General features: G+C 49.8%; 1 protein-coding gene across 13 annotated transcripts in view; it reads left to right on the plus strand.

Moving 5' to 3' along the window:
* The window catches only part of RBFOX2 (RNA binding fox-1 homolog 2), a 1,085,372-nt gene extending 1,077,431 nt beyond the window's left edge, over positions 1-7,941 (plus strand). For all 13 annotated transcript variants that reach the window (XM_069654361.1, XM_069654368.1, XM_069654359.1 and 10 more), the window contains one exon: positions 2,815-7,941. In XM_069654361.1, the coding sequence (XP_069510462.1) occupies positions 2,815-2,859 (45 nt within the window). In that variant the 3' untranslated portion in view covers positions 2,860-7,941. The remainder of the gene's footprint in view (positions 1-2,814) is intronic.
* The last annotated feature ends 17,102 nt before the right edge of the window (positions 7,942-25,043 follow it).

Genomic DNA, 25,043 nt, shown 5'->3' on the forward strand with positions numbered 1-25,043 from the left:
GTGCGCCTGTGCAGGCTTCGGATGCGCCCTCTACAGGAGTTCCTCGACATCCGCTGGATTCAAGCGACGGGCAGCTTCCAGGACAGGATCCCTCTCAATGAGACCTTCCGACAAGCGATCCGGTGGTGGGGCACCCGCGCTCATCTAGGGCAAGGTGGTGAGGATCTTCACCGACAACACCACCACGATGTTCTACATCCGGAAGCAGGGCAGAACCAGATCCCGCCCCTATCCAAGGAAGCCCAGGACCTGTGGCACTGGGCCGTTGCTCAAGGGATGCTTCTGGTGCCGTTTCGTCTGGCAGGGATAAAAAACACCATCGCCAACTCACTCAGCAGAGAGCTGCGCTCGTGCCACGAGTGGGGACTGCACCAGGATCAAGTGGACCGACTCTTTCAGCGATGGGGCAAACCCCAGATTGACCTGTTCGCAACGGCGACGAACTCCAAGTGCCAGAGGTTCGCCAGCAGGTTTCCCCAACCGAGGAGCATGGGCAATGCTTTCTCGTTCCTTTGGGATGGCCTGTTCCTATATGCGTTTCCTCCGTTGCCATTGCTGCTCCGACTCATCAACCAGCTCAAGAGGTCCCGGTGCAGAATGATCCTCGTCGCACAGGCGTGGCCGAGACAGATCTGGTTCCCGGACCTTCTGGACTTGTCGCGTCCCCTCCAGTCAAGCTGTCGACGGATGCAGATCTTCTCTCCAGTGCAGGAGGCGCAATTCTTCATCACGACCCGGAGTCGCTGAACTTGCAGGCCTGGCTCCTGCGGCACTAGAGTTTGGAGGATACAATATCCCGGCCCACTGCAGAGAGTTTCTTGTGAAGGTCAGGGCGTCCTCAACTCTCAAGTGCTACGGACATAAGTGGAAGAGGTTCTCTATCTGCTGCCGTGCACAGAAGAATGACCCTCTGCGGATTACGCCCCCTCAAGTATTGCCGTACCTTCTGTCGCTAGCCAAATCTGGACTACCTCATGCTTCAATCAAGATACAACTGGCAGCGATTTCCCGATACACCAGGACTACAGGTCATCCCTGTGGTCTCAGCACCTGGTTAAGGCATTTATGAAAGGACTGTTTCGATCACTCCCACCGGTGAAGGCACCAGCCCCGGCGTGGGAGCTCAACGTGGTGCTGACCAGGATGATGGGTCAGCCATTCGTGCCGTTGCATTCGGCCCGTTGAAGTTTCTGTCATGGAAAACAGTGTTCCTGGTGGCCATCACCCTGCACGACGCGTGGGAGAGATCCAGGCGCTATCCTGCAAACCTCCATACCTGACCTTTCACGATACAAGGGTAGTGCTGAGGACGCACCCCTCCTTCATTCCCAAGGTGCTGTCGGACTTCCATCTCAACGAGCCCTTGGTGTTACCAGTCTTTTTCCCGTCTCCTTCGTCACCGGCCGAGAGTACTTTGCACTAGCTGGATGTAGCTAGAGCGCTGAAGTTCTACGTGGACCGAACAAAGAGTTTTCAGAGGACATCACAGCTGTTTGTGAACCAAGGGAAGGCTCTCTCGAAGGCTTCCATTTCCAGATGGCTCTCCGGCTGCATCATGCACTGTCATAGGTTGGCGAACCGACCGTTGCCCGGCCGTCCAAGAGCCCATTCGACCAGAGCGGTCGCTGCTACCACGGCGTTCTTGTCTGGTGTGCCCCTGCTGGCCATCTGCAGGGCTGCTACGTGGAGTTCGACGCACACCTTCACGAGATTCTACTGCGTCGACCGGGATTCCAGGGAGGAGTCCAGGGTCGGCCAAGCAGTGCTGCGCAACCTGTTTGCTTAAGGTGAGCCTGGTGAGGAGGTAAGAAATGCTTAATTTTGAGTTTTGATGTAATGCTTAATATTGAGCCTTTGCCACCTCCCGTGGTTGTGCATGTGTGTACTGCTATGTATTCTTATATTCATGAGCATGTGAATCCATGCCAGACCCCATGCTGGAGAAGGAACAAGTTACTTACCTGTAACTGTTGTTCTCCAGCATGGGTCTGGCATGGATTCAGATGCGAACCTTCCCTCCTGCCCCGCTGCGGCTCTTCTTGGTCATACTGCCACTTAACATGCTACCAAATCTGAAAATGGCTGCCAGAGGGAGGGGCATAGGGAGAGGGCAGTCATTGGTTGGGGGGGAAGTATAACCCAGAGCTCAGTGATTGGTTTAGAGGAGAAATGGTTTCTAAGTAAAAGTGAAAAAAAAAATCTTTTACCGAGGATTCCTGACCTGATGGGGAATATTCATGAGCATGTGAATCAATGCCAGACCCATGCTGGAGAACAGTTGCAGGTAAGTAATGTGTTTCTTTTCACTTGCTCAGTGTAGAGTCACTGTTAAGGTACACCATTATTGCAGTGATGTTCTCCCTTCCTATGAGACTTAAAAGAATAATTAACTTTCAATTAAGTGATGTTTTAATCATTTCTTTTCATCCAAGTCTTTCAGTGGACCTATTTGAATTGCTGCAAGCTATAGCTCTTGCCTTTATCTTAGAAAAGCCAGAGTAGCTTGACCACAACAGTGGCCTGGAGTACCTTTTAATGCTACATGCCAAATGCTACCCTACAAATATACCTATTGACATTAAATCTGTGTTTGGGTATGTGTATACAGGAGCATTGGGACACTTCTAAAAGATGATGTATAGTGTGTCAAATAATGGACCCAAAATTAGGGTTTATTTTGTGCAGATTTCGTACCATCTCCTCCTTCGCCAGGGTTAATATATGATAATTACGCTACTGCTTGGATATTAATTTCATCCCCCGCAAAGGTTATTTCTCAGATTTCTCCTCGTAACGCTTTCCTTTCCTTTTCAGGCAAGTCTATATCGAGGTGGATACAGTCGATTTGCTCCGTACTGAAGTGACGTGACCTTCCCGACACCCTGCCACTCCTTCTCCTTCCCCATGCAGTGGGACAAGCCCTATACTCTACCCTCTGTTCCGAGGCCCGGCTATTGCAATACTTAAAGAGCACCTGTATAGCGAAGGACGAGGAGGAACATGCATACAGACAAAATGGGGACAAAAATGGACATGGAAAAAAAGCAAAAACTCAGCAAAAAAGGAAAGACCTGAGAGAATACTTTTTTATACCTCACCGTGTGTTCTAAATGTTATTATTTTTGTTGTATTTTTGGGGCCTTATGTTTCTTTTTTTGCCTTTTTACTTTCCGTTCCAAAGATTGTGCTGGTTTTTAATTTTTTTAAATTGTTTTTGTTTTGTTTTTTTAACTGTGGTAAGAGATCAGCCTTCACGGCCTCATCCAGCACGCAGCGTTCTGTTTAGATGGGTCCTTATATCATTTGCACATCACTATTTGTAGATGTCTATAAATGTGATTGAGGGGACCAGGGAGAGTGGGACAGGACACTAAGAGCAGGATATGGGGTCGGGGCTGTGTATGCCAGGAGTGTTTGGATTTGTTAGGCGACTGACAAGGCACAACGTGGAACATTTCAGCTGACGGCACTGTCGCTTAAGCTTTCACTTTTTAAAGTATATGGATATACATATATATATATATATTTCTGGTCCTTTTGCTGTGGGAAAGGAGTAAACCCGTTACAGATGTTTTGGGGATTTCTTTTGGTTTTTTTTTAGCCGGGGTAAGGGGGTCTGCATATCTGTCAACCATCGCTGGGACAACCTTTTCGGAAGTGGGTAAACACAATGGGATTGTACCTTCTTCTGAGTTTCATAGCTTGTTAGCTGTGTTTAAAACGAATTTTGCTTTTGTTGAAACACAATTTATGCTGGGAATGTCGGCTACCTCTCACCAGTTCTTTCACACTGTCCAATCTCGCTTGCTGTATCTTATAATTTCTCCCCTTACACACACTCACAAAACCAAGCACAGAGTGTTGTATCACCTGCATCCTGAGTTGGTAAGCCTTTTTACTCAATATGAAACCCCACTGGATAGCATCTTTTGGAACGCTCTTGGTTTTAAGTACTTAAAGGACAGGTTAAAGTCAACCTGTTCCTCAAATATCGAGTGGGAGTGACATTACTCTTTACTGGAAGTTCCCTTGAGTCGACAGCAAAGTTGTAGCATCTGATTTCTTGGCAATTTTTCACCTGCAAGTGAGGCCCCCCTCTTCCAGCCTTGGGAGCCACATTAAGTGTTCACAACCATTACTAAATGTCTGTGGAGCATATTTTGCAATGTATCTGCTTAAGGGACCGCCTACAACAACTTGGGTTTTATTGTTTGTAACAGTGGCAGCATATGCCCCACAATCATTGCACCTCATCTACTACTCTTATTAAAAAAAACAAGTCCTTCTATAGATCCAATGTTCTTTTACAACGTCCGAACACAACCTATCTGCTCCCTGATAGATTGTGCAGACATGAGTTTGATATGAACTGCCCATATTAACCCCAGGTGCACTCATAGCTAATGAGCTTCCTTTCAGATAATGCTGTGGTGAGTCCCATGCAGACTTAACACTATCAGCATATTGTCTTTGCTTTCTATAGTATAGTTCAACATAGGTCCCTTATCCTCAAAACATGCACCACTCTGCAGGTATCCTATTGTTTTATTTTTAACAGGGGTTTGACACATGTGGCCTGTGTGAACTGCCAACCATGCTCCAATTTCAGTACATATTACTAGTCTCTATGGCAATATTCTGAAAAGGATTCCATGTGGAGTCTTCCATCTTACACCAGTGGTGCATCTCTGTAGTTTGTCACAGCGGGGATTTATGGTAATGACGACTTCCCTTTTGCACCAACGGTTCCACTATTTTACAAATGCTGACGTGCAACAGACTACCAGTCCTTGCCTTATGGTTACAGTAGTTTAAATCTAGAAATTGTCGGCCATTTTGAGGAAACTTAAAGGGAAAATTATTGCTTATAAAGCAGAAGACTGCCGTTTCGTTAGCCACTTTATTGCATCAAACCATTTTTGGGGGCATGCCAGAGGTTTCTTTTTCCAAGCCAACTTGTTGGTGTCTTGTTACGGACCATTTTGTGTATGTGTGGCTTTTTTAATGTAAATATATTTGAGGTAGCTTTGAAAGTTTTGTAGAGATTGGGGTTCTATACTGATATGGGGTAGAAACACAGGCACTTCACAAGAGCCCTGCTCAAATCAGTAAAATGGAAGAAGATGGAATTTGTGGATAGATTGAAAAAGGGTTATGTAGAGCACGCCTTTCCCTTTGATTCACAGAAAAGTTTTTATTTTAGTACTACTTTAAGGCCAGCTAAATTGCCACATACATTCAAGAATGTGGCACAGATGCAAGTGGTTGAAATGGTTTTCTGGCAGCGAGAAGGGGCTCGATATATATGCACTGCCATCTTGTGTATGGCACCACTAGGGCAGATTAATCTACTTGCTAATATGAAGAGGGTTCTGGTTGGCCATCTGCTCAGGATTGCACATGCATGCCACAAACTGAGGTTAAATCTCACCTTATACTAAAAGTGCGAGGGGCAGGGGTACTAGATAAAAACGGGGAGAGGGAGTAGTCAGGACACTAATGTATACACCATTTCAGTAGGAAGCTTGGGAGAGTCCAAGACAAGTGTACGTTTTCAATGATTATTTTAATTTTACCGTAAGCCTTCGATTTTCATTTTTTGTCTTTTACAGACTTGAACATTATGTTGTGCTCACTTTAAGCGTATATTATGTTTATTTTTTAAACTGAAATTGACTTTTGAATGATAATGGGGGAAGATTGTCCCCTCATTTATTAAATGCCCAAGGGGAAGGGGAGGTTCATCTGCTGGCAGGGATCGAGCCAAGTAAAGCGGTGGGGAGGTCGGGGTTCTTTCCTCAATTGAAACACTACAGGATTTGTATTTTTTAATGCTGTTGAGATTGCAATCACACACAATAGATCCTTGTTTTATCAGTTTCACGTTATTTCCACAAAGCGTGAGGATCTGGGAGCCTTTGAGACATTTTGTGACCAGGGGTGTAACCTGGCGACCTGGAGCTCAGACTGACATCACCCTGCTTATTCCTCCCTGGTACAGGGCAGGATTTTGACAAAACATCTACAAGTTCCCTCCCAACCTCCACTTTTCAGATAATTCTTTTGCTTCCGCTTCGGTTGTCTTCAATGCGTGCGCATGATCTGTGACAGGCCGTTGCAGGATTTGTACATATATATAGAGGAAAATGTTGCCAAGTCGGTGAACAATATGCATTTAATGTCTTCATTTAATCCCCCCCCCCCCCCGCCCCATGCTGCCCATTCTCCCCGCCTTCCTTAACACCCGATTCCCCCATCCATTCTTATAAATTAATTACATGATTTAGGGTTGAAGCTGCCAGCGTTTAACTAGGGCATTGTGGCTTTCTCCTGGGTTCGTGTTTTCAACCATAATTGCTATTCCTGCACATTTGATACTAATGGACCATAGTTCCTATTTCATGTCCCTCTTCTGTTGTGAACATGTCCGCAAGGCTTCAGGCACTTGGGGTCGAGGGAAAAGGCAAGATGAGCGATATGTATTTAAGAGCTCATCTAGTCCCTTTTTTTTCTTTTTTTTTTTTAAATTTCTCAAGCAATCTTCAGTGCGATATCGCAGGTAAACCACATCCCTGTTTGACTGCAGAGTGTGCTTTGATTGCTAGAATTGTTCTTTCAAACGTAGTCTTTCTCTTGCCATTGTCTGTTCCCAATTGGTCAATGTGTTTTGTTTTTGACGCACCCTAGCACCCTTTGTTGGAATACTGAAGTGAGCTCACTAAGGGATACGAAGTTCTGATCATTGGGAGGGTAGAGATCATCAAACCAATGGGAACAAATCTAAATATTTTAACAATGTAAAGAAAGGCTAAGGATTCATGAAATGAAAATGGTCACCCCAGTCACACTTGGCAAAGGATGTCCTGAAAAAAATCAAGAATAGTTAGACATGCTCTTGAAAAGGAGAGTGCTGCCTCATAGAGTAATTCATTCAAACCCACGGGTGTGAACTATCCTATCTGCCTGACCAGTGGAGGTGATAATTTCTCAGGACATACAAAAGCCTCTGGTTTGTTTCTGTGGATTTTTCCCCTATTACCACTAATGTCTTGTGTCCATTTAGTTGACAGTGCCATCTATGCACCTGAAACAGTCAAATAGGAAAGTTCAATCAAGTGTTGTCCTATAAGAGGAGTAAAAGCCTGACGGAGAAAAGATGAAAAACTGCATAGACTTCTTGCAGCTGGCCTTTTGTGAGATGGCTTTTTTGGCTGAAGTCTGAAATTGCCCCTAAAGGTTTGACCAAGGGCATGTCTCTTCAGAGGATGGAATCTCCATGCACGACTAAGCAGTTTCATCCAAACATGTAGCAAGTAGGCTGCTGTAAAAAAAAAAAAAATGTATCCACCACTCCTCCACCGGCTCCATAATTTCTTGTTAGTTTACCTTTAACATAGAACCACAATCTGTTTTCCCCAGATCTAGATCTTCACCCCCCGTATACACCATTACCTGCATCCACTCACTGCCTGCATTCCCCCTTTTGCTTCAAATCACAAAACCCTCATCCCTGAATTCCCAATCCATCATCATTGGGGCCATCCTTACCCTTCACCCCTGCATGCACCGGTTTCTCGCTTCATCACACTTCCTTGATTGCTAAAGTATCATGTTGTATTGTAGCACTCTGACCGCGCAGTATTCTCGTTGGGTATGAGTTTGGGGGAGGGCGTTGCAACACAATACCTGGGATGGGGGGCATGTGACTTGGTTATACACCTTCAAGCTTTTATCCCTCTGTTATTATCTTTTGTTTTGTATTTCTATTACTATCCTGTGTATAAATTATTGATCATGTTGGCTTTTGTAAACTAAGCGGTGTGGGGGGGGTACACAGGAGGAGGAAACGCAAACCGAGCCTCGGTTTTGTACCCCCTTTCCGTCGCAAACGGTAAAAAAGCACTGTTTTTAAAGAAAATAAATAAAAAATTAATAAACATACAGCCAGTTTTGTTTGTGTCTGATTTGGCAGAAAGTAAGTAATCTGGTGGTGGTGAACCAGTTACGGGGAAACCCGCTTGTGGGGCGCACTTGGATAATCAATGTTGTGTATACATAGGCTGGTGGGTGAGGGTTTAGCATCTTCTAAAGAGATGGATTGTCTTTACTTCAAAGCCGTGATAGATCATGTAGTGGTCCTACTCATTTTAATCGATTTCTTCAAAAGCACATACTTAAAAGGTTCAAAAAGCCTTTCTTGAGGCTTATTCGCTGTGTAATATTATGCAAATGGGAACTGTAATGAACATTGCTTTTTGTTGGATGCTGCAAGAAAAGGGGTGGCATGGGTTAGTGCAGAAATTGGGACTGCATGTTTTGATGCATGCAAATTTGAAGAAGTCGGTCTGCTTTTTATTTTAAAGTGCATGCAGGGTTATGGTGGTAGAAGGGGCTGCCTTTGTTTGATTTGAATTCCCTCACTCAAGATTTTCTGCCCTTTGCCCTTGAACTGTGGGTAGGGTTGTGTGGTGTAGTAGGTGGCAGGTGTTGATCTGGTGTGTATCCACAACTGACGGGGGATTGCGAATAGCAGGTGAAAATTTAGTTTGGTTTAATGGGTGGGGTGAAAAGAAGATATAAGGATGCTGTAAACGTAGCCACAGGATACACTTACATACCCAATGGAGTAAATATGGAATCTGCTTTGTATTGTCGTGTTCCTGACTTTACCTGCACTGGGTTGTGGTTTTCTATGGTGAGACTGCTGTGGGTAGCAGTCCATGTGTCCGGTTTAGCCCTCATGAATATTCCCTGTCCTCGGGCTGGGAATTCTCAGAAATATTGAAGCAGTTTGCTATACAGATTTAAAAACTGTTTGGCACTTATATAGCCCATTGTTGTCACTTTGGGTCATACAGCCCCAGCCAATGGTATTGGGCCTCCTTAGCTGCACCCCTGGTAGCCATCCTGAGATTTGTAAGCACACATTATGTGGCAGTAGGAACCAAGAAGAACCAGAGAGGGGTAGGAGGGAGGGTTGCATGTGAATCCATGAAAGATACTAATGCTGGAGAACAGGAGTTGGAGGTAACTTGTTCCTTCTCCACCATTGGATCATTCATATGTTGACATGGTGATGAATACAATTACACAGCAGTACATATACACAACCAACCCTACGCTCTACAGCTTTCCCCGCCCACTCTGAACCCTGTACTAGCCCTTTTCACTTTACCTCCCAAACACACATGCCTGATCAATATCCCCCCAAACATACCCCCTCCTGAGCTTCCCACAACTTATTCGGACAACTGGGATGCCCCCCTTCCTCCTTCCGTCCAACCCCACGCACTACCGGCTCCCTTGCTCAATGCCTACCTCGCAGAAAAAACGGTTTCTCCTACCCTGCATACTTGTCAATGCCAGATCGGTCGGCAAAAATTATCATTTTTTTTACCTCATCGACTGAAAACCCAGACTTGCTATTCATCGCTGAAGCCTGGTTCAACAATGATTTCAACCCCATCGCACATGAAGCCTTCCCTCTGGGCTACTTGCTGTTCATACACAATAGACCCAGCAGAGCGGGGGGGGCATAGCCATCCTACATAAACAGGAGATTTCAATATCTGGTTTGATGTCTCTGCCAAACCCATGACCTGTGCCCTCACCCACAATCTGGAAGCTCTCGGTCTGCCACAATTGATCTCTCACCAACCCACATTGCTAGATGCACTTTTCTGCAGCTCTGGCAATGTCGCCCTTCTCACGCCTCGCCCAATCATCTGTACTGATCACACCATTCCTTTCTCACTTCAATACCTTTCCTCCTCTCCACCTCTTCCACCAATCGATCCCTCAACTACCCTGGCGACCCTCGCTCTTTGGAATAAACTCGTGGTCAATCCAGACCTGGCCAATTCCCTACTTCATATTCTTCCAGTTCTCCAGCATGGGGTCTGGCATAGATTCACATGCTCATGAATATTCCCAGTCAGGCTGGGAATCGTCGGTAAAGAAAAAATCAGTTTCAGTTTCACTTCTGAACTCTCGCCTAACAACCAGTCACTGGTCTCTGGGTCATACTGCCCCCAGCCAATGACTGCCCTCTACCTAAGGCCCTCCTCTGGCAGTCCTCTTCAGATTTTTACCACATGTTATAGTGGTGGGAGTCCTTGTGATTAGCTCTCGGGGTTTTTACTGTGTTTTGCGCTTTTCCTCAATTTTTTGCGGTCAATAGAGCCTCAAGCTCTATCGATCCATCATCCGACTAATGGGGACCCGTTTTTCGGAACTTTCGACACCCCTGAAGGATGATTTATCGTCGAGTTCCCTTCTTGGAGGATTCCGGAAGATTCTTTGAGGCCTACTCCGCGTGGACATGGCTGAAGATGGACTCAACGCCTCTGTTCAGGATCTGCCCTGGATGTGGACTACGGAACATTTTCCTGGACGATGGGCACTCGCTGTGGCTTTACTGCCTACATTCCGACCCAACGCAAGTGGAGGAGACCTTTTGCGTTCTGCAAGGATATGGTGCCTCGCACCATGAAGGACCATGGCAAGCGGCTCTGAATGGCTCCAGGCGAAGATCCCCGGGCAGCAAGCCTCACCCAGCAAGAGGAAATCTGAGCGGTCTTCCTAAGACCTTTGAGGGCGCTCCGGAGACGGGGGCCCAACATAAGGCAAAGCACTGTGAGCCCGCAGGCACTGGGAGCACCATTGGGATGGGCTCCTTGGCAGCCAGGTCGGGGACGGTATCTCCGGCACCCTTGACCACGAGCCAACACTCCGGGTCAGCAAAGAAGAGAGTCGGACCATCCGTGTAAACTTCTGGAGAAGTCCAGCCGACTCCGATGGAAAAAGCCAAGGGGGAGCGGGGTGCCGAAAAACGGTGAAGGCCCAGGTTCACTAGGCAAAGTCCTCCCTAGAGGGAGTGGTGGCGTTCCTAGCGAAGGCCGTGAATGCGGACTTGCAGGAGGCAGCCCCAAAGATGAGTTTCCCTGACTGCTCGGAGGGAATCATCTTTTCTACCCATTGAGAAGATACAGGTGAAGACAATGCCGATCATCTCCCCTAGAACGTCCCCGATGGTCGAGCAGAAGTGGGTGGGGTAGTCCTGCAGAGCTTGGACATCTCTGAGGAGGAGCTTTCTGGTCTAAAGGCCGTACTGGACAAAAAGTTTGTCGAGGCCAGATCCTATGGGAAGGACCCCGGCGAAGTGGATATGGGGAGCGGCAAGGATACAGACTAGGAGCAGCAGGACGATGAGGAGCCAGAGGACATCACGCCACTGCCATCTCTCCCGTTGCAGCCACCACCGCAACCTCCACCACCGCCAGTGGACGTGTCAGCTGACATCCTACAGGCACTGCACACCTTGTGTTCAGAGATCTGGACAAGGATGCCCCTGACGCCGGCGGGAGATCCCGAGGCACCTGGGCTGTCCGGAGAACACCCGTCAAGGAGTCTATCCACCTCCTTGTTATCCTTTGCCACCATCCCCTCCACCGAGGGACGATACGGAACCAGACACGGTGATGACTGGAACGGACGACTAAGGGGACCTCCCGTCGCCAGGGCCTCTCCACCCGAAGAGATTGGCTCTTTCCACGCCATGATCGCTAGGGCCTCAGATGTTTCAACTAGCCCCCGAGGAGAAGGAATGCTTCCTGTGCCAGCGCCGGGAGTCCAAGAGGAAAACTGGGAAGACTGTCTTGCTATCCCTCTGTTTGACGACATTTGGGACAAGGGGCTGTCCCTCATGAAGAATCCGTCCTCGGCCCCAGCGAAGAGGGACTGGTATGAGAAGTACAGGGTGCCAGACTCTGCACCCAAGTGTCTCAGATCCCAACCGTCCCCGGTGGTCTCGGCGGCGGCAAAGAAGTCCTCTGGATCTTCGTCTTCCTCCACGCACCCCCTCCCGCCGGACGGCGAGGGAAAGAAGCTGGACGCCATGGGCCATGGGGTGGCGGGGTAATTTCGTCTGCTGCGACGACGATCAAGGTGTCCAATGCCTTAGCATCGTGGCCCGTTATGACAGGGAGCTATGGTTCCAGATTGCTCCCCTCCTGGACTTCTTCCCGATGACAAGAGAGCAGAGGCGCTGGAGATCCTGCAAGAAGGCGAGGTGACATCGGACCATGCCATCACGGTTGCCATGGACATGGGCTTCCGTCAGATGGGCAACAGCATTTGCCTTAGTCGGTGTTGGTTGAAGGCCACTAGCTTCCACCAGGATGTACGGTCGAGGGTGTTGGACCTGCCCTTTGACGGGGACAACTTATTCGGCAAGAGAGTGGACGAGTTGTTTCAGGCCATCAAGGCGGACACCGAGACAGCCCGGCCGTTGGGCACGCACCAGCTGCGACGGCCGTCCTATCGGGCCTCCCGAGGAAAGTCCCAGGGATACTCCAAAGGTTTCGGTGGTGGCTCATCATCCTATCATCAGCCGTCCTGCTCTTTGGCTCAGGAAGCCTACAGGGGCCGCAGCAAGTCATGAGGAGGTTGCCGTCATTGCCAAGGTCCCCAAGGTGGCGCCCACATGGAGATTGAACCGGCCGCAACATCGGGCAGGCACCCCAGTGGGAGGCCGGCTGGCGAACTTCGTCAGCATGTGGAAGTCCATCTCCACCGACAGTTGGGTGCTGGACGCCCTGGCCCATGGGCCCACCCTGGAATTTCAACTGAAGTGCCCGCACATTCCACCCGGGGCCAGGAAGGAAAACCACGTCCCTCAAATTCTGCTGGAGGTACGGGCCATGCTGAAGGGCGCAATAGAACTCGTCCCAAAAAGGCTCCAGGTACTTCCTCGTCCGAAAGAAGACTGGTGGTTTGAGACCAATACTAGTCCTCCACTGCCACAAGTAGTACATCAGGTCCCAGACGTTTCGGATAGTCACCCTTCAGCACGTGCTAGGACAACTGGAAGAAGGGTATTTCCCCATCATCGCTGGACCTGGAGGATGCCTATTTCCACATTCACAAGGGACACCGCAAGTTTCTGCACTTCGTGGTCCAAGGGTAGCATTACCAATTCAGGGGCCTTCCCTTCGGTTTGAAGTCGGCACCAAGGGTTTTCACCAAGTGTCTGGCGCCAGTGGCGGCGCGGTTACGCCTGCAGGGGATTGAAGTCTACCCCTACCTGGACGATTGGCTCATCCGAGCAAAGTCAAGGGAGACTGTTGTCGAGCACACAGCGGGGACCGTCCCGCTACTCACGGAACTGGGGTTCTTGATAAACTTTGCGAAGTCCTGCTTGGTGCCATCGCAGGATGCACTGTTTCTGGGGTCCCGGCTCAACAGTGTCGTGTCTGGCGTCCCTGTTGGAGGAGAGAATAGCGGCCGTCCTGGGCAAGGTACAACGGCTGTTGACCCTGAAGATCGCACGGGTGAGGTCCATCAAGTTCCTCCTCGGCATGATGTCATGCATCCGCAGCCTGCACAGGCGCACAATGTAAATGCAACTGCTGCAGGAGTTCCTCGACTCCCGTTGGATCCAGAAAGCGGTGAGGACAAGATCACTCTCGAGCGTTTCCATCAAGTGATTCTGTGGTGGGGGTCCGCGTGCATCAGTTGGCGGGTGCGGGTTTCCAGACCACCCCTCACCAGGAGACTGTCATGATGGACGCATCCCTGGAGGGATGGGGTGCACACACCAGTTGTCTCCACACAGGAGCCCTGTGGCTACCGTAGGAGAATTTGTTGCACATCAACGTTCTGGATCTATGGGCCGTGTTTTGGGACCTCAAGTCTTTCCTTCCATCCCTCAAGGGCAAGGTGGTGCGGATTTTCAGACACCACCACCACAATGTTTTACATCCGGAAGCAGGGGCGCACCAGATCCCCGGCTCTCTCCAAAGAGGCGCAGGACCTATGGCGATGGGCCGTCGCACAGGAGATGTGCCTCCTATTTCATCTGGCAGGAGTGAAGAACACTGGCCGACTCTCAGAGTTCCACAAGTGAGAGCTTCGGCACGACCAAGTGGATCTTCTATTCCGACGATGGGGCAATCCCCAGATCGATCTGTTTGCGACGGCGATCAACACCAAGTGCCGGAGGTTCGCCAGTAGGTTTCCCCAGCCGGTGAGCATGGGTGATGCCTTCTCCTTCCCCTGGGATGGCCTGTCCCTCTATGCGTTTCCCCCATTGCAGTTGCTTCTGCGACTCATCAACTCAGATAATCCAGGTGCTGGATGATCCTCGTCGCACAGGCATGGCCGAGGCAGATATGGTACCCAGACCTTATGGACATATAAAAAGAAACCCCAAAGATCCCCTAAAATTCAAGAAATTACAAAACTTGGCTTTTCAATACCACAGACTAAAAAACAAACGGCAGAAAGGAAAGGAACGACTAAACCGCAAAGAACATTGAGAACTGCCCAGAACCAAGTGAGAAGCACTGACGGCACCTGGACGGGGACACAGGGCAGAGGGGGGAACACAGACAAGACACAGGCAGATGGAGTCAACAGCCCCAACCAACCCCAAACCAACATCTTCAACCATCCCTAGCTGCAACTAGATACCACTGGACTGTGGAATTGTTAAGACTAACTGAGGTGTAGACAATGGCAGGTGCATCGATTATGTGAGTGGGAGTGGGGAACAGGTTGGGTTGTTGGGGAGGCTGTTAGAGGTGGCAGCGAGGTGTGAAATAGGCCACAAATTCAGAACGGGTTCAGACCTAACCTGAGGCACAGGCTGCACACGCACCCCATCTATGGTATTGCGAGAATACGCAATCCCAACTCTTCAATTTAGGATAGAGATGCCAACTAACCAATTCCATTAACAATTTCTTCCTCTGCATACACCTCTCAAACTCCAAACCAAACGCAACCACAAACCTACAGCACAACAAACCGCACACACTTAACTACACTGCAACAACAAAACATAAAACTCACATAGACTCGCACAACAGTACACGAAGACTACCGGCCGCAAACCTCCCAAGCCCAGCCAATGGACCCACCAGGCTGAGGCCACCAACAGCACATCACTGCTCTCTTGCACTTCTTCAACCCTCCTCCCGCTAACTCACCCTCCCTCCCTCTTTCAGAGCACCAGGATCCCACTCCGGTGGTGGTACTGCGCGGTACAAATGTCCTTTAACATGTCAGCGTCCCCTCCAGTCAAGATTTCGGCGGACACAGATCTTCTTGCCAGGGAAGGAGGCACGATTCTGCACCACGACCCAGGGTCGTTGAACTTGCAGGCCTAGCTCCTGCAGCATTAGAGTTTGGTGGATGCGATCTCCCGGCGGACTGCAAGGAAGTGCTTGCCGAGGCCAGGGCGTCATCTACACTGAAATGCTATGGACATAAATGGAAGAGGTTCACCGTCTGGTGCCGTGCAAAGAAACTCGATCCTCTACGGATTACAGCCCGCAGGTGCTGCCGTATTTACTGTCGCTGGCCAAGGCAGGGTTAGCCCATGCTTCCATCAAGGTTAATCTGGCGGCTATCTCCCGCTACACCAGAACTCTGTGGTGGTTGTCGTTATGGTCACAACGCCTGGTCAAGGAATTCATAAAAGGACTTTTCAGTTTGTTCCCGCCGGTGAAGGCTCCGGCCCCGGCATGGGAGCTCAATGTGGTGCTGACTAGGCTCATGGGTCCCCCATTCGAGCCTATACATTCAACGCGGCTGAAGTTTTTATCGTGTAAAACAGTTTCTTGTGGCCATCACCTCTGCACGAGTGGGAGAGATTCAGGCCCTCTCGTGTAAACCACCGTACTTGACATTCCACGAGACTAGAGTGTTGCTGCAGACGCATCCCTCCTTCATGCCCAAGGTGCCGTCAGACTTCCATCTGAACGAGCCCTTGGTGTTACATGTTTTTTTCCTGTCGCTTTCGTCACCGGCTGAGAGGACTTTGTACTCGCTGGATGTGGCTAGAGCGCTGAAGTTCTATGTGGACCGCACAGTGTTTTCGGAAGACATCACAGCTGTTTGTGAACTTTGGCCCTGTGAACCATGGGAAGGCCCTATCCGAGGCTTCCATTTCCACTCTGGCTGCATCACCCATTGTCACCGGTTGCCAAACCAACCGTTGCTTGGCAGTCTGAGAGCCCATTCGACCAGAGCGATCGCTGCAACTATGGCATTCCTGCTGGACATCTGCAGGGCTGCTACGTGGAGGTCGACGCACACCTTCACAAAATTCTACTGCGTCGACTGGGATTTCATGGAGGAGTCCAGAGTCAGCCAAGCAGTGCTGTGCAACCTGTTTGCTTGAAGGTGAGCCTGGTGAGGAGGCAAGAGATGCTTAATGTTGAGCCTTGCCACCTCCCGTGGTTGTGCATGTGTGTACTGCTATGGATTCTTTATTCATGAGCATGTGAATCCATGCCGGAACCCATGCTGGAGAAGGAACAATTTACTTACCTGTGACTGTTGTTCTCCAGCATGGGTATGGCATGGATTCACATGCGAACCCTCCCGCCTAACCCTCTGCGGCTCTTCTCTTGGTCCTTCGGCCACTTTACGTGCTACCAAATCTGAAGATGGCTGCCAGAGGAGGGGATTAAATAGAGGGCAGTCATTGGCTGGGAGGGAGGGGGGAGAGTGACCCAGAGACCAGTGTTTGGGTGTTAGGAGAAAGACAGTTCAGAAGTGAAACTGATTTTTTTATTTTCTTTACCGAGGATTCCCAGCCTGACGACTGGCAATATTCATGATGTGAATCCATGCCAGACCCATGCTGGAGAACAGTTACAGGTAAGTAACTGGTTCCATCTCTCACTCACGGGAGGGACAACCCTCCATCGATCTCTTCGACCAATGGCTCGGTGAAGCTATGATACCCCTCACACCATCCTGTCGCCCCTCCCGATGATTGACCCCACACCAAAAGTAGTACACCCCCCCCCTAAACAGCTCAAAAAACCTCAAGCATTGCCTAGTGCGGACCTGGAGGACCGCCCCGCTCCTCTTAAAACCGGTTTTGCAAGACTGAACACGGCATACTTGTACAAAATCAAGCAAGTCACAAAAAACGTTATGGAAACAGAATCTCAAATTCCATAAATCCATGCAGGGAACTCTACAAATCCTATGGGACTTCAATTCTCCCAGCTGCCTAACCCCTGGCCCCAAAGTCAGCTTTCTGTGCTGTACTGTCCACCCACTTTCTTGGAGGATTTCAAAACCTCATGTAAAACCGTTTCTCAAATAACGAGCCTCAGCCCACTCACTTTCGTCAAGCTACCACCCAATTTCCTAGACCTACTTCATTGCCAAACAAATAGAACGCGCAGCATATAAGCAGCTTGTCCATTTCACAGAAGCCAATAGTGTCCTTGACCCAGCCTATTTGGGTTCTGACCCTTTTGTGGAACAGAATCTTCTCTTCTCTGCTCTCAATCTGGGATGAGCTAAAAGAACTGCCGACTCAGAAGCATGTGCCGCACTCTTCCTCCTGGATCTATCCACAACCTTTGACGTTAGACCGAACAATACTGAGGAACTGCCTTCTCACCCTATGTATAAAAGACTTTGCCCTTAATTGGATCATCTCCTTTATTTCCAATCATTACAAACACTGCTCCTTCCCCCTCTCTCCTCCGCCTCCCCACCCGGTCACATGAGGTTCTGCAACAAGCCTCCCTTTCACATCTCCTTTTCAACCTCAGCCCGCTACCAGCACTCATCTGCTGGCACAATCTTACCTGCTAAAATTATGCAGATCATTTTCAGAATCCCCAAGTTCCAAACCTCCCGACCTGGCCTCTTGTCTCTCAGACATCGACTATTGGATGACTGTCAACCACCTAATCCTCAACCTGGGCAAATCAGAGATCCTCATATCCAGACAAACTGCTCTGATCCCTCAACCTTTATCGTGGCTAACTGCCCTTGCCGCTCCACCTGTCACCTTCTCCTCGGTCACCAATCTTGGATGCACCATGGACGCAGACCTATCCTTCTCCAAGAACATCAACTCTGTATCCAGAACCTGCCATATCACGTATGCATCCTACAAATCTTTCATTACCTCTCTTACCCTCAAAGAGTCTCTGCAATACTGGCCATTATCTCTCACCTGGACTACACCATCTCTCACCTGGACTATGCCATCTCCCTCTATCTCAGTGTCTGTGGGATGTCTTGACCCACTTTTGCTCTGCCATGCGGCATCTCTGTGTTCTGATGGTGCCAGAAATATCAAAATGGCCGCAAAAACCTTGTGCGAGCCAAAACCTTTAAAAATCGCACTTTAAAACACAAAAAGATGGCTGCCAAATCTACCACACAGGTTGTCAGTGGTGGAACAGAGATCTCACTCCTGAAACATGTCACTGGGCTTCACAACAAGTGAAAATGCAGAGAAAAGCAGTGCTTTGCTGAAAGAAATCCAAAATCTTGCTTTAAATCCTTTTTTTCTTGGTTGCTGGAACTGCAGAATGCCGGTACAAAACACCCTAAAACATCCAATATTCTTGCTGGGGGCTACAATTCACTTAGCTCAAGAAATCATTGTGCACTTACAATGTCCTGAAAAGCTGAATTTGTCATAAAAACATCCACAGCAAAAGTTGCCTGCCTGTGGAATCTGTCAAAATCTGTGCGCAGTACCCTCGGCCGACTGAATGACAGCTGTCAGAAGCCTGCCTGAGAAACTAAACTTTTACAAACTGAAATCAAATGTTTGAAAACTAAGTGGCATGTTACTGAGAGTAGCCCATGTTGTAACTGTTTAATCCATGGGTTTAGAATCTGGAATAAGTGTTCTAGCTGCTTGTTTGAAATTACAAGTTTGTTTTCGGCAAAGGAAAAATGCAACAGAATAACATTTGAATTTAAGCCTGACTAAAAGCAACCAAACCAGTAATAACGGCTTCCCCCACAGAGGCAGGGCCTCACCCTTCTGCTTCCCTCCACCAGGAAATCACACCTAAGTGATGATTCTAGGGTGGGAGCAGAATTTGGTCTGCAGGGGGAAGGAGACAATGGACATCCTCCAGCTACAGGAACTGCCAAGTGTGAAGGGTCGTAAAATGGCCTGGGCCCAGGAGGAACTGGGAGGAGACTGCTTCTGAACTGCAGAGAGACAGAAGGAGGCGGAAACAACAATTTGTTGCTTAACAAGGACCAAAGACACATTTTAAAAAGACTGACTTCCTGTGCAAAATTGTCAAAAACACAAAAACAGCATTGTTAATGTAAATATTGGCTGCACATTTTAAAAGGCGCCGGAACTGTGACATGTTCTAGGAAGAAACGGCGGAAAATGTGATGTTGCACAATGTATTTTTGATAGAAGCATGTAACTTCATACACCTATGCCCATGTTCAATGCGTACAGTTCTAGAAATTTGCACCGAAATTGGACATTGTGTTGCGGATTAAAAGGGCAAAATACTGTAAAGAGCAGACACGAGATCGTACAGCAAAGGGGTTTGGAGGAGTATCTGCTACACAAAATATGTAGTCTGTATATGATTGTTATAGAGGTTGCACTCATGGGGGACGTGGCCTGGAGCTCATGGCGAGTGGAAGCTGAGTCGCCGTGCTCCGGCCGAGGCGCCGTATCCTGATCCTTTTGCCTGCCTAAAATTGCACCTGAGACGGAAAGAACCGACCCCAAGGGAAGGGGAACCGACCCCGAATACGTTGCTGTGGTCCTCCCCTGGACCTGGACCTCCAAACCCACGGATTCTTCCCGATAAAGGTCCCCCCCATGGCGGGACCTAAGATGGCGGCCATCTTTCGAAGCTGATGTCGCAGGAGAACGCCAGCCTCTTTCGCAGTGAAACCGACTTGTAAACTGCTACCGAGGGGAAGAAGAACCTCTGCCTCTGCAGCGGGGAGCCAACTGGGGGCTCCCGACCGGGCCCGTGCCCTGGACTACGGCACCGAGTGGGGCCGCCCCGACCCCCCGGTGCGGGGGACCCCCGCCATCGTCAGCCGAGGAAGGCGGAGGTGAGGAGAGTGCTGGGCGAGGGCATAAATTATTTGAACATGTGCCATTGTATATCCCTCCGAGAACTTGACCACTAACTCTGCCCGAATCGGATCACCCTGCTTTCGGAACCATAAGCTCCCCAACCTTGCCCGCCGTCATTCGCCCTCCACACGACCGAGTGACGCCCATCATGGCGGCCAGGAACAAGACGAAGGCAACCACCATGGACACGTATGTGTCCGCTAAAGCTAAAGCTCCTCCGCAGCCATGCGCTTCTACTCCCGAACCTCCCCGAACAAATCCGGCAGACCCTCCCGAAAACCAAGCCCAAGTGTTGGAGGCAATTGCGTCACTGCGCGCATTTATAGATTCTAGAATCGGAGAGTTCAAATCCGAGCTACAACTCATGCGCCAAGATGCCCGTAATCTGACAGAAAGAGTAACCTCCGCCGAATCAACCATAAAGGAGACGTCGGGAGATACAACGGAGCTGAAGGCCAAGGTGGTGGACTTAGAACGGAAGGTGCTCACACTCGAGGCCAGGGCTGAGGAGGCCGAGGGCCGAGCCAGACGCGCCAACATCAGAATACTGGGAGTACCGGAGGGAATTGAAGGCCCGAACCCAACGGCCTATATAGAATCCTTGATACAGCAGGAGGTGGGCGCCGGAAAGCTGACACAAGGATTTTCGATTGAAAGGGCGCACAGATCGCTACAGAAGAGACCCCCGCCAGGCTCACACCCTCGCCCTATAATTGCCAAAGTCCTCAACTTCCAGGACAGAGAGACCATCCTCCGGCACTCCAGAGAGGAGGGCCCCATTGAACGTGGGAGCTCGAAGATTACGATCTACCCCGACTACACCCCGAAAGTCCAGCGGGATAGGAACTCATTTGTGCCGATTAAGGCCCGACTCCGGCAACTGAACCTGAAGTATATGTTACTATACCCCTCTAGACTGAAAGTGATCCACAAGGGCAGGGCGATTTTTCTGGAATCCCCGGCCGCCGCAAACATGTGGCTAGAAGACAACAATTTAGCTGCAGATAATGACCCTCAACCTACTGAAAATTGTTGAACCCCCCGAGCCTGAGACCCTACTTGGACGTAATGTGAACGACTTAAGAGAAGGTAAAATCACCCAACAGCTATCAATGATGATACGGCCCTCGCTCGGCCCAGGCACAGGCCCCGCCTCCCACGAACAGCACAGGTCAGGCCCGTTGCCTGACCGACCCCCCCCCGTGCCCGACACCCGGATGGGTCCTGACGGTGCGAGAGCGCCTGAGCACCAGCAAGACCCCGTTGTTGCTGGGCGCACCAGTTATAGTTTTGTTAATTGTTTTTGTTCACACCACAGTCTTCAGAATATCAGCGGAAAAGAAATATGGGACCGGAGGCCCTTGGGGGAGGCGGAAGAGAAAACATCAGAACCTAGAGGGAAAGCCATACCACCAGGAGACAGGGGCGGCAGGGAAGATGAAACCAAGACGCAGGCCCAATGGCGCTCCAACTTAAGGTGATGACGTGGAATGTGCGGGGCATGGGCACGTATCTGAGAAGGAACCGGATCCACTCCTACTTGCGTAGGAAAAAGGTGTCAATAGCGATGCTTCAAGAAACCCACCTCACGGAAGAAACCACGGCTAAATTATCTGATAGATGGGGAGGTATGGGGAAAGGAGCCCCATACTCCAAATTCGCCAGAGGAGTGTTCACGTGGGTGAGTCCGACTGTGCCCTTCCACCTATTGGGCTACGAAGCAGATAAAGAGGGCAGATACCTAATATTATGGGGTACCATTGAATCCACGCCAATCTGCCTGGTGAACTCATACTTTCCGCAACATGGAATACCCTCACACCTCTCAATGCTCAGTGCCAAAATGATTCCTCGGAGAGAGGGCGCCTTTATATGGGGTGGCGACTTCAATTCCATCAAAAACGGCGCTGTGGACAGATCAGACCCCCCCCGTCTCTCGAACAGCCCTGCATCCAAAGCGCTAAACACCGTAATAGAACAGCTCGACCTGGTGGACATTTGGAGGGAACAACATCGCACCGAGAGGTGCTACTCCTATTACTCTGCCCTGCACAAAGTCCACACGAGGATAGACTATCTGTTCATAGATCGTGAGCTGGCTCAACAAGTGGATGACACTCTCTACCTAGGCAGAACCATATCCGATCACTCACCACTGATCATGCAATGGGCCCCGAGAGGTCCCAGACCGCCTATCCCCCTATGGAGAATGCCACCCACAGCACTCACAGACCACGCATTTAGGGAGGAACTTGGCACCAAACTTGAGGAATACCTAGACATTAACACAGGCTCGGTGTCAAGCTGGAACACACTATGGGAGGCCATGAAGGTTGTGACAAGGGGTGAAGTAATATCAGGAGCCGGTGGTATCCGTAAGCTCCTGAGACTGGAACTGGAGAACAAGATCACCCACCTGGAATCCGGAATCAATACTAAGCCGGACGCCGAAATAGAATTAAAGAGCACCCGGGAGGAATGCCTTTTGGCCTGGAACAGACTGTCCAAATTTGACCACGCGACCTACACGGCCAGAGCTCACAAAGAAGCGGATATGCCTGGTAGAATGTTGGCCTGGCTATGTAGGCGCGAGTTCCCAAGACATCTCCCAACCGAAATAACCGATGAGAGGGGGATAACTCACCGGACGCAGCTAGACATCAACTGAGCTTTTGCGGCCTTCTACTCCAGATTGTACGCCCACGATACCAAAATACCAGTGGACGACATAAAGGCCACACTGGCCGAGATTGAGCTCCCAAGACTGACGGAAGCCCAAAGAGAGTTACTGGATGCGGAAATCACTATAGAGGACGTGACAGACGCGATTAAATCGCTGACCACCTGCAAAACCCCAGGAAGCGATGGGCTCCCGCCTGAATTTTACAAAGCCTACGAAGCGACCCTTGCCCCGACCCTCCACAAGGTGTATATGGAGGCATACGAAAGCGGAAACTTACCCAACACCATGAAAGAGACGATTCTCATCCCTATACTCAAACCCAACAAACCCGCCAATAACTGCGAATCATACCGCCCGATTGCCATGCTAAACTACGACTGCAAGATCCTGACGACAATCCTGGCCAAGAGACTGGCGAGGGTGATTGGAACCTTGATCCATGAGGACCAGAATGGCTTTATGCCAGGACGCAACACCACCGCGAACCTGAGGAGGCTCCAACACATCATGGCAGAGACCTATGATCGGGAAGAGGACCTAGCGGTGCTCTCCTTGGATGCCATAAAGGCCTTCGATTCAATCTACTGGGAGTGGCTGATCGAAGTGCTAAAAGAATTCGGCTTTGGCGAGAGCTTTGTAAAGTGGGTCGAGGTACTGTATAACACACTGCCAGCGAGAGTGAAGACTGGTAAGATATTGTCCGAAGCCTGGCCGATACGGCGGGGCACGCGGCAGGGATGCCCGCTATCCCCAATGTTATACATACTGGGCCTGAAGCCAGTGGCTGCTTATTTCAGGACACAACACTTCGACGCGGGCATTGAGCTGGGCAGCGATTACGCCATAATATCCATGTATGCAGACGACGTCCTCCTATATCTGAACAATCCCCAGCTCAATGCACAAGTCGCATTGGACATCCTCGACAACTATGCTCGATACTCTGGAATAACATTCAGCAAACTAAAGTCGTGTGCGTTTCCACTGGCCAGACTCAGGGGTCTAGATGCACCCGACCTCCCAGATGTCGGGATACAATGGCAACCAGAGCAGTTCAAATACCTGGGAATTGAGGTGCGCCATACCCCAGCGCTCACGCACGATCACAACACCGAAAAAGCAGTAAGAGCCCTCCGTAAATCTATGAACTTCTGGTCGAAGTTACCACTGGCAGTTATGGGTAGAGCGGCAATAGTCAAGATGATAGTTCTCCCCCGTCTCTTATACCACTTCACGAACGTATGCTTCTACATCAGACCTCCTTTCTTCAAAAAATTGGACTCTTGGATCAAGGACTTTATATGGGGGTCGTCTAGACACAAGATCTCCCTACCCACACTCACGCTTCCATACAAAGAAGGTGGGATACAACTACCCGATTTGCAAAGGTATTACCTAGCCGCGCAGCTTAGCCACACAACGAAATGGCTCTCCGACGACCTCTCAGCAGAAGTAGGGCTCCTGCGACATCCGACTCCCAAGCTGTTCCCTAAAGAAATGCTTTGGAACCCGACGAAACAAACTTCTGGAGTCCCCATGATTGTCAACCTGGGCAGGCAGGTATGGGCCAGAATTGGCTTCCTTCAACAACTGCAACACCCCTATAATCCCAATACCCCCATCCTGGTGGATGTGTGCAAAACTCAGGCGGACTTGGCGACAGCCAGGAGGTGGGAGAGAGCTGGAATCTATACATGGGGAGATCTGTTTGAAGACGGCATGTTCAGAGAGCTCGAATCGCTACAGGCCAACGAAGGCATCTCGAACACCCAGTTCCTGTGGTACCACCGCCTCAAGCGGACAGCAAAGGCACAGTGGCCTGACTGGCCAGAAGAACCCCCGCCGGACCCCCTCCTCCAGGAGATGTACGATCTAGCAGATGGTTGGAAACCGGTCTCCCGCTTGTACACCAAACTAAATGATAGACCCAACCCGAAAAGCGCGTCCCTGAGACAGAAATGGGAATCCGAACTAGGGACCGCGCTAACCGACAGTGAATGGGAGCGAATACTACTATACCCCAAGGAGGTGTCGAGGAACATTAGATTTAAGCAGGTTCAATTGAACGTACTGTACAGGACATACATGACCCCACTCAGAGTTGCAACTTTCAACAAACATGCATCGCCGAACTGCCCCTGGTGCGGAAATGACAAAGCGGACATGGTCCATATGTTTTGGACTTGCACCAAAACAGCAAATTTCTGGTCCATGGTGGAACGTACCTGCACCGCAGCGGGACTCACGAGATATGAGTGGAACCCTAAGGAATGCCTGTTGGGAGCTCATCCCAGGCCTAGCAAACACAAACACCTGGTCAAACTGATGGACCTAGCCTGCATCCTTGCAAAACGTTCCATTGCAATGGCATGGAAATCCCAAAGGGGCCCAAGGCACGGACGTTGGCTTATAGACCTGGAAAAGTGGACGGAGGCAGAAACTAGGGCCTGGCAGGATGGAACT

This window comes from Ambystoma mexicanum, chromosome 3q (genome assembly GCF_040938575.1).
Source record: "Ambystoma mexicanum isolate Mex_15411 chromosome 3q, UKY_AmexF1_1, whole genome shotgun sequence".
Classification (NCBI taxonomy): domain Eukaryota; kingdom Metazoa; phylum Chordata; class Amphibia; order Caudata; family Ambystomatidae; genus Ambystoma; species Ambystoma mexicanum.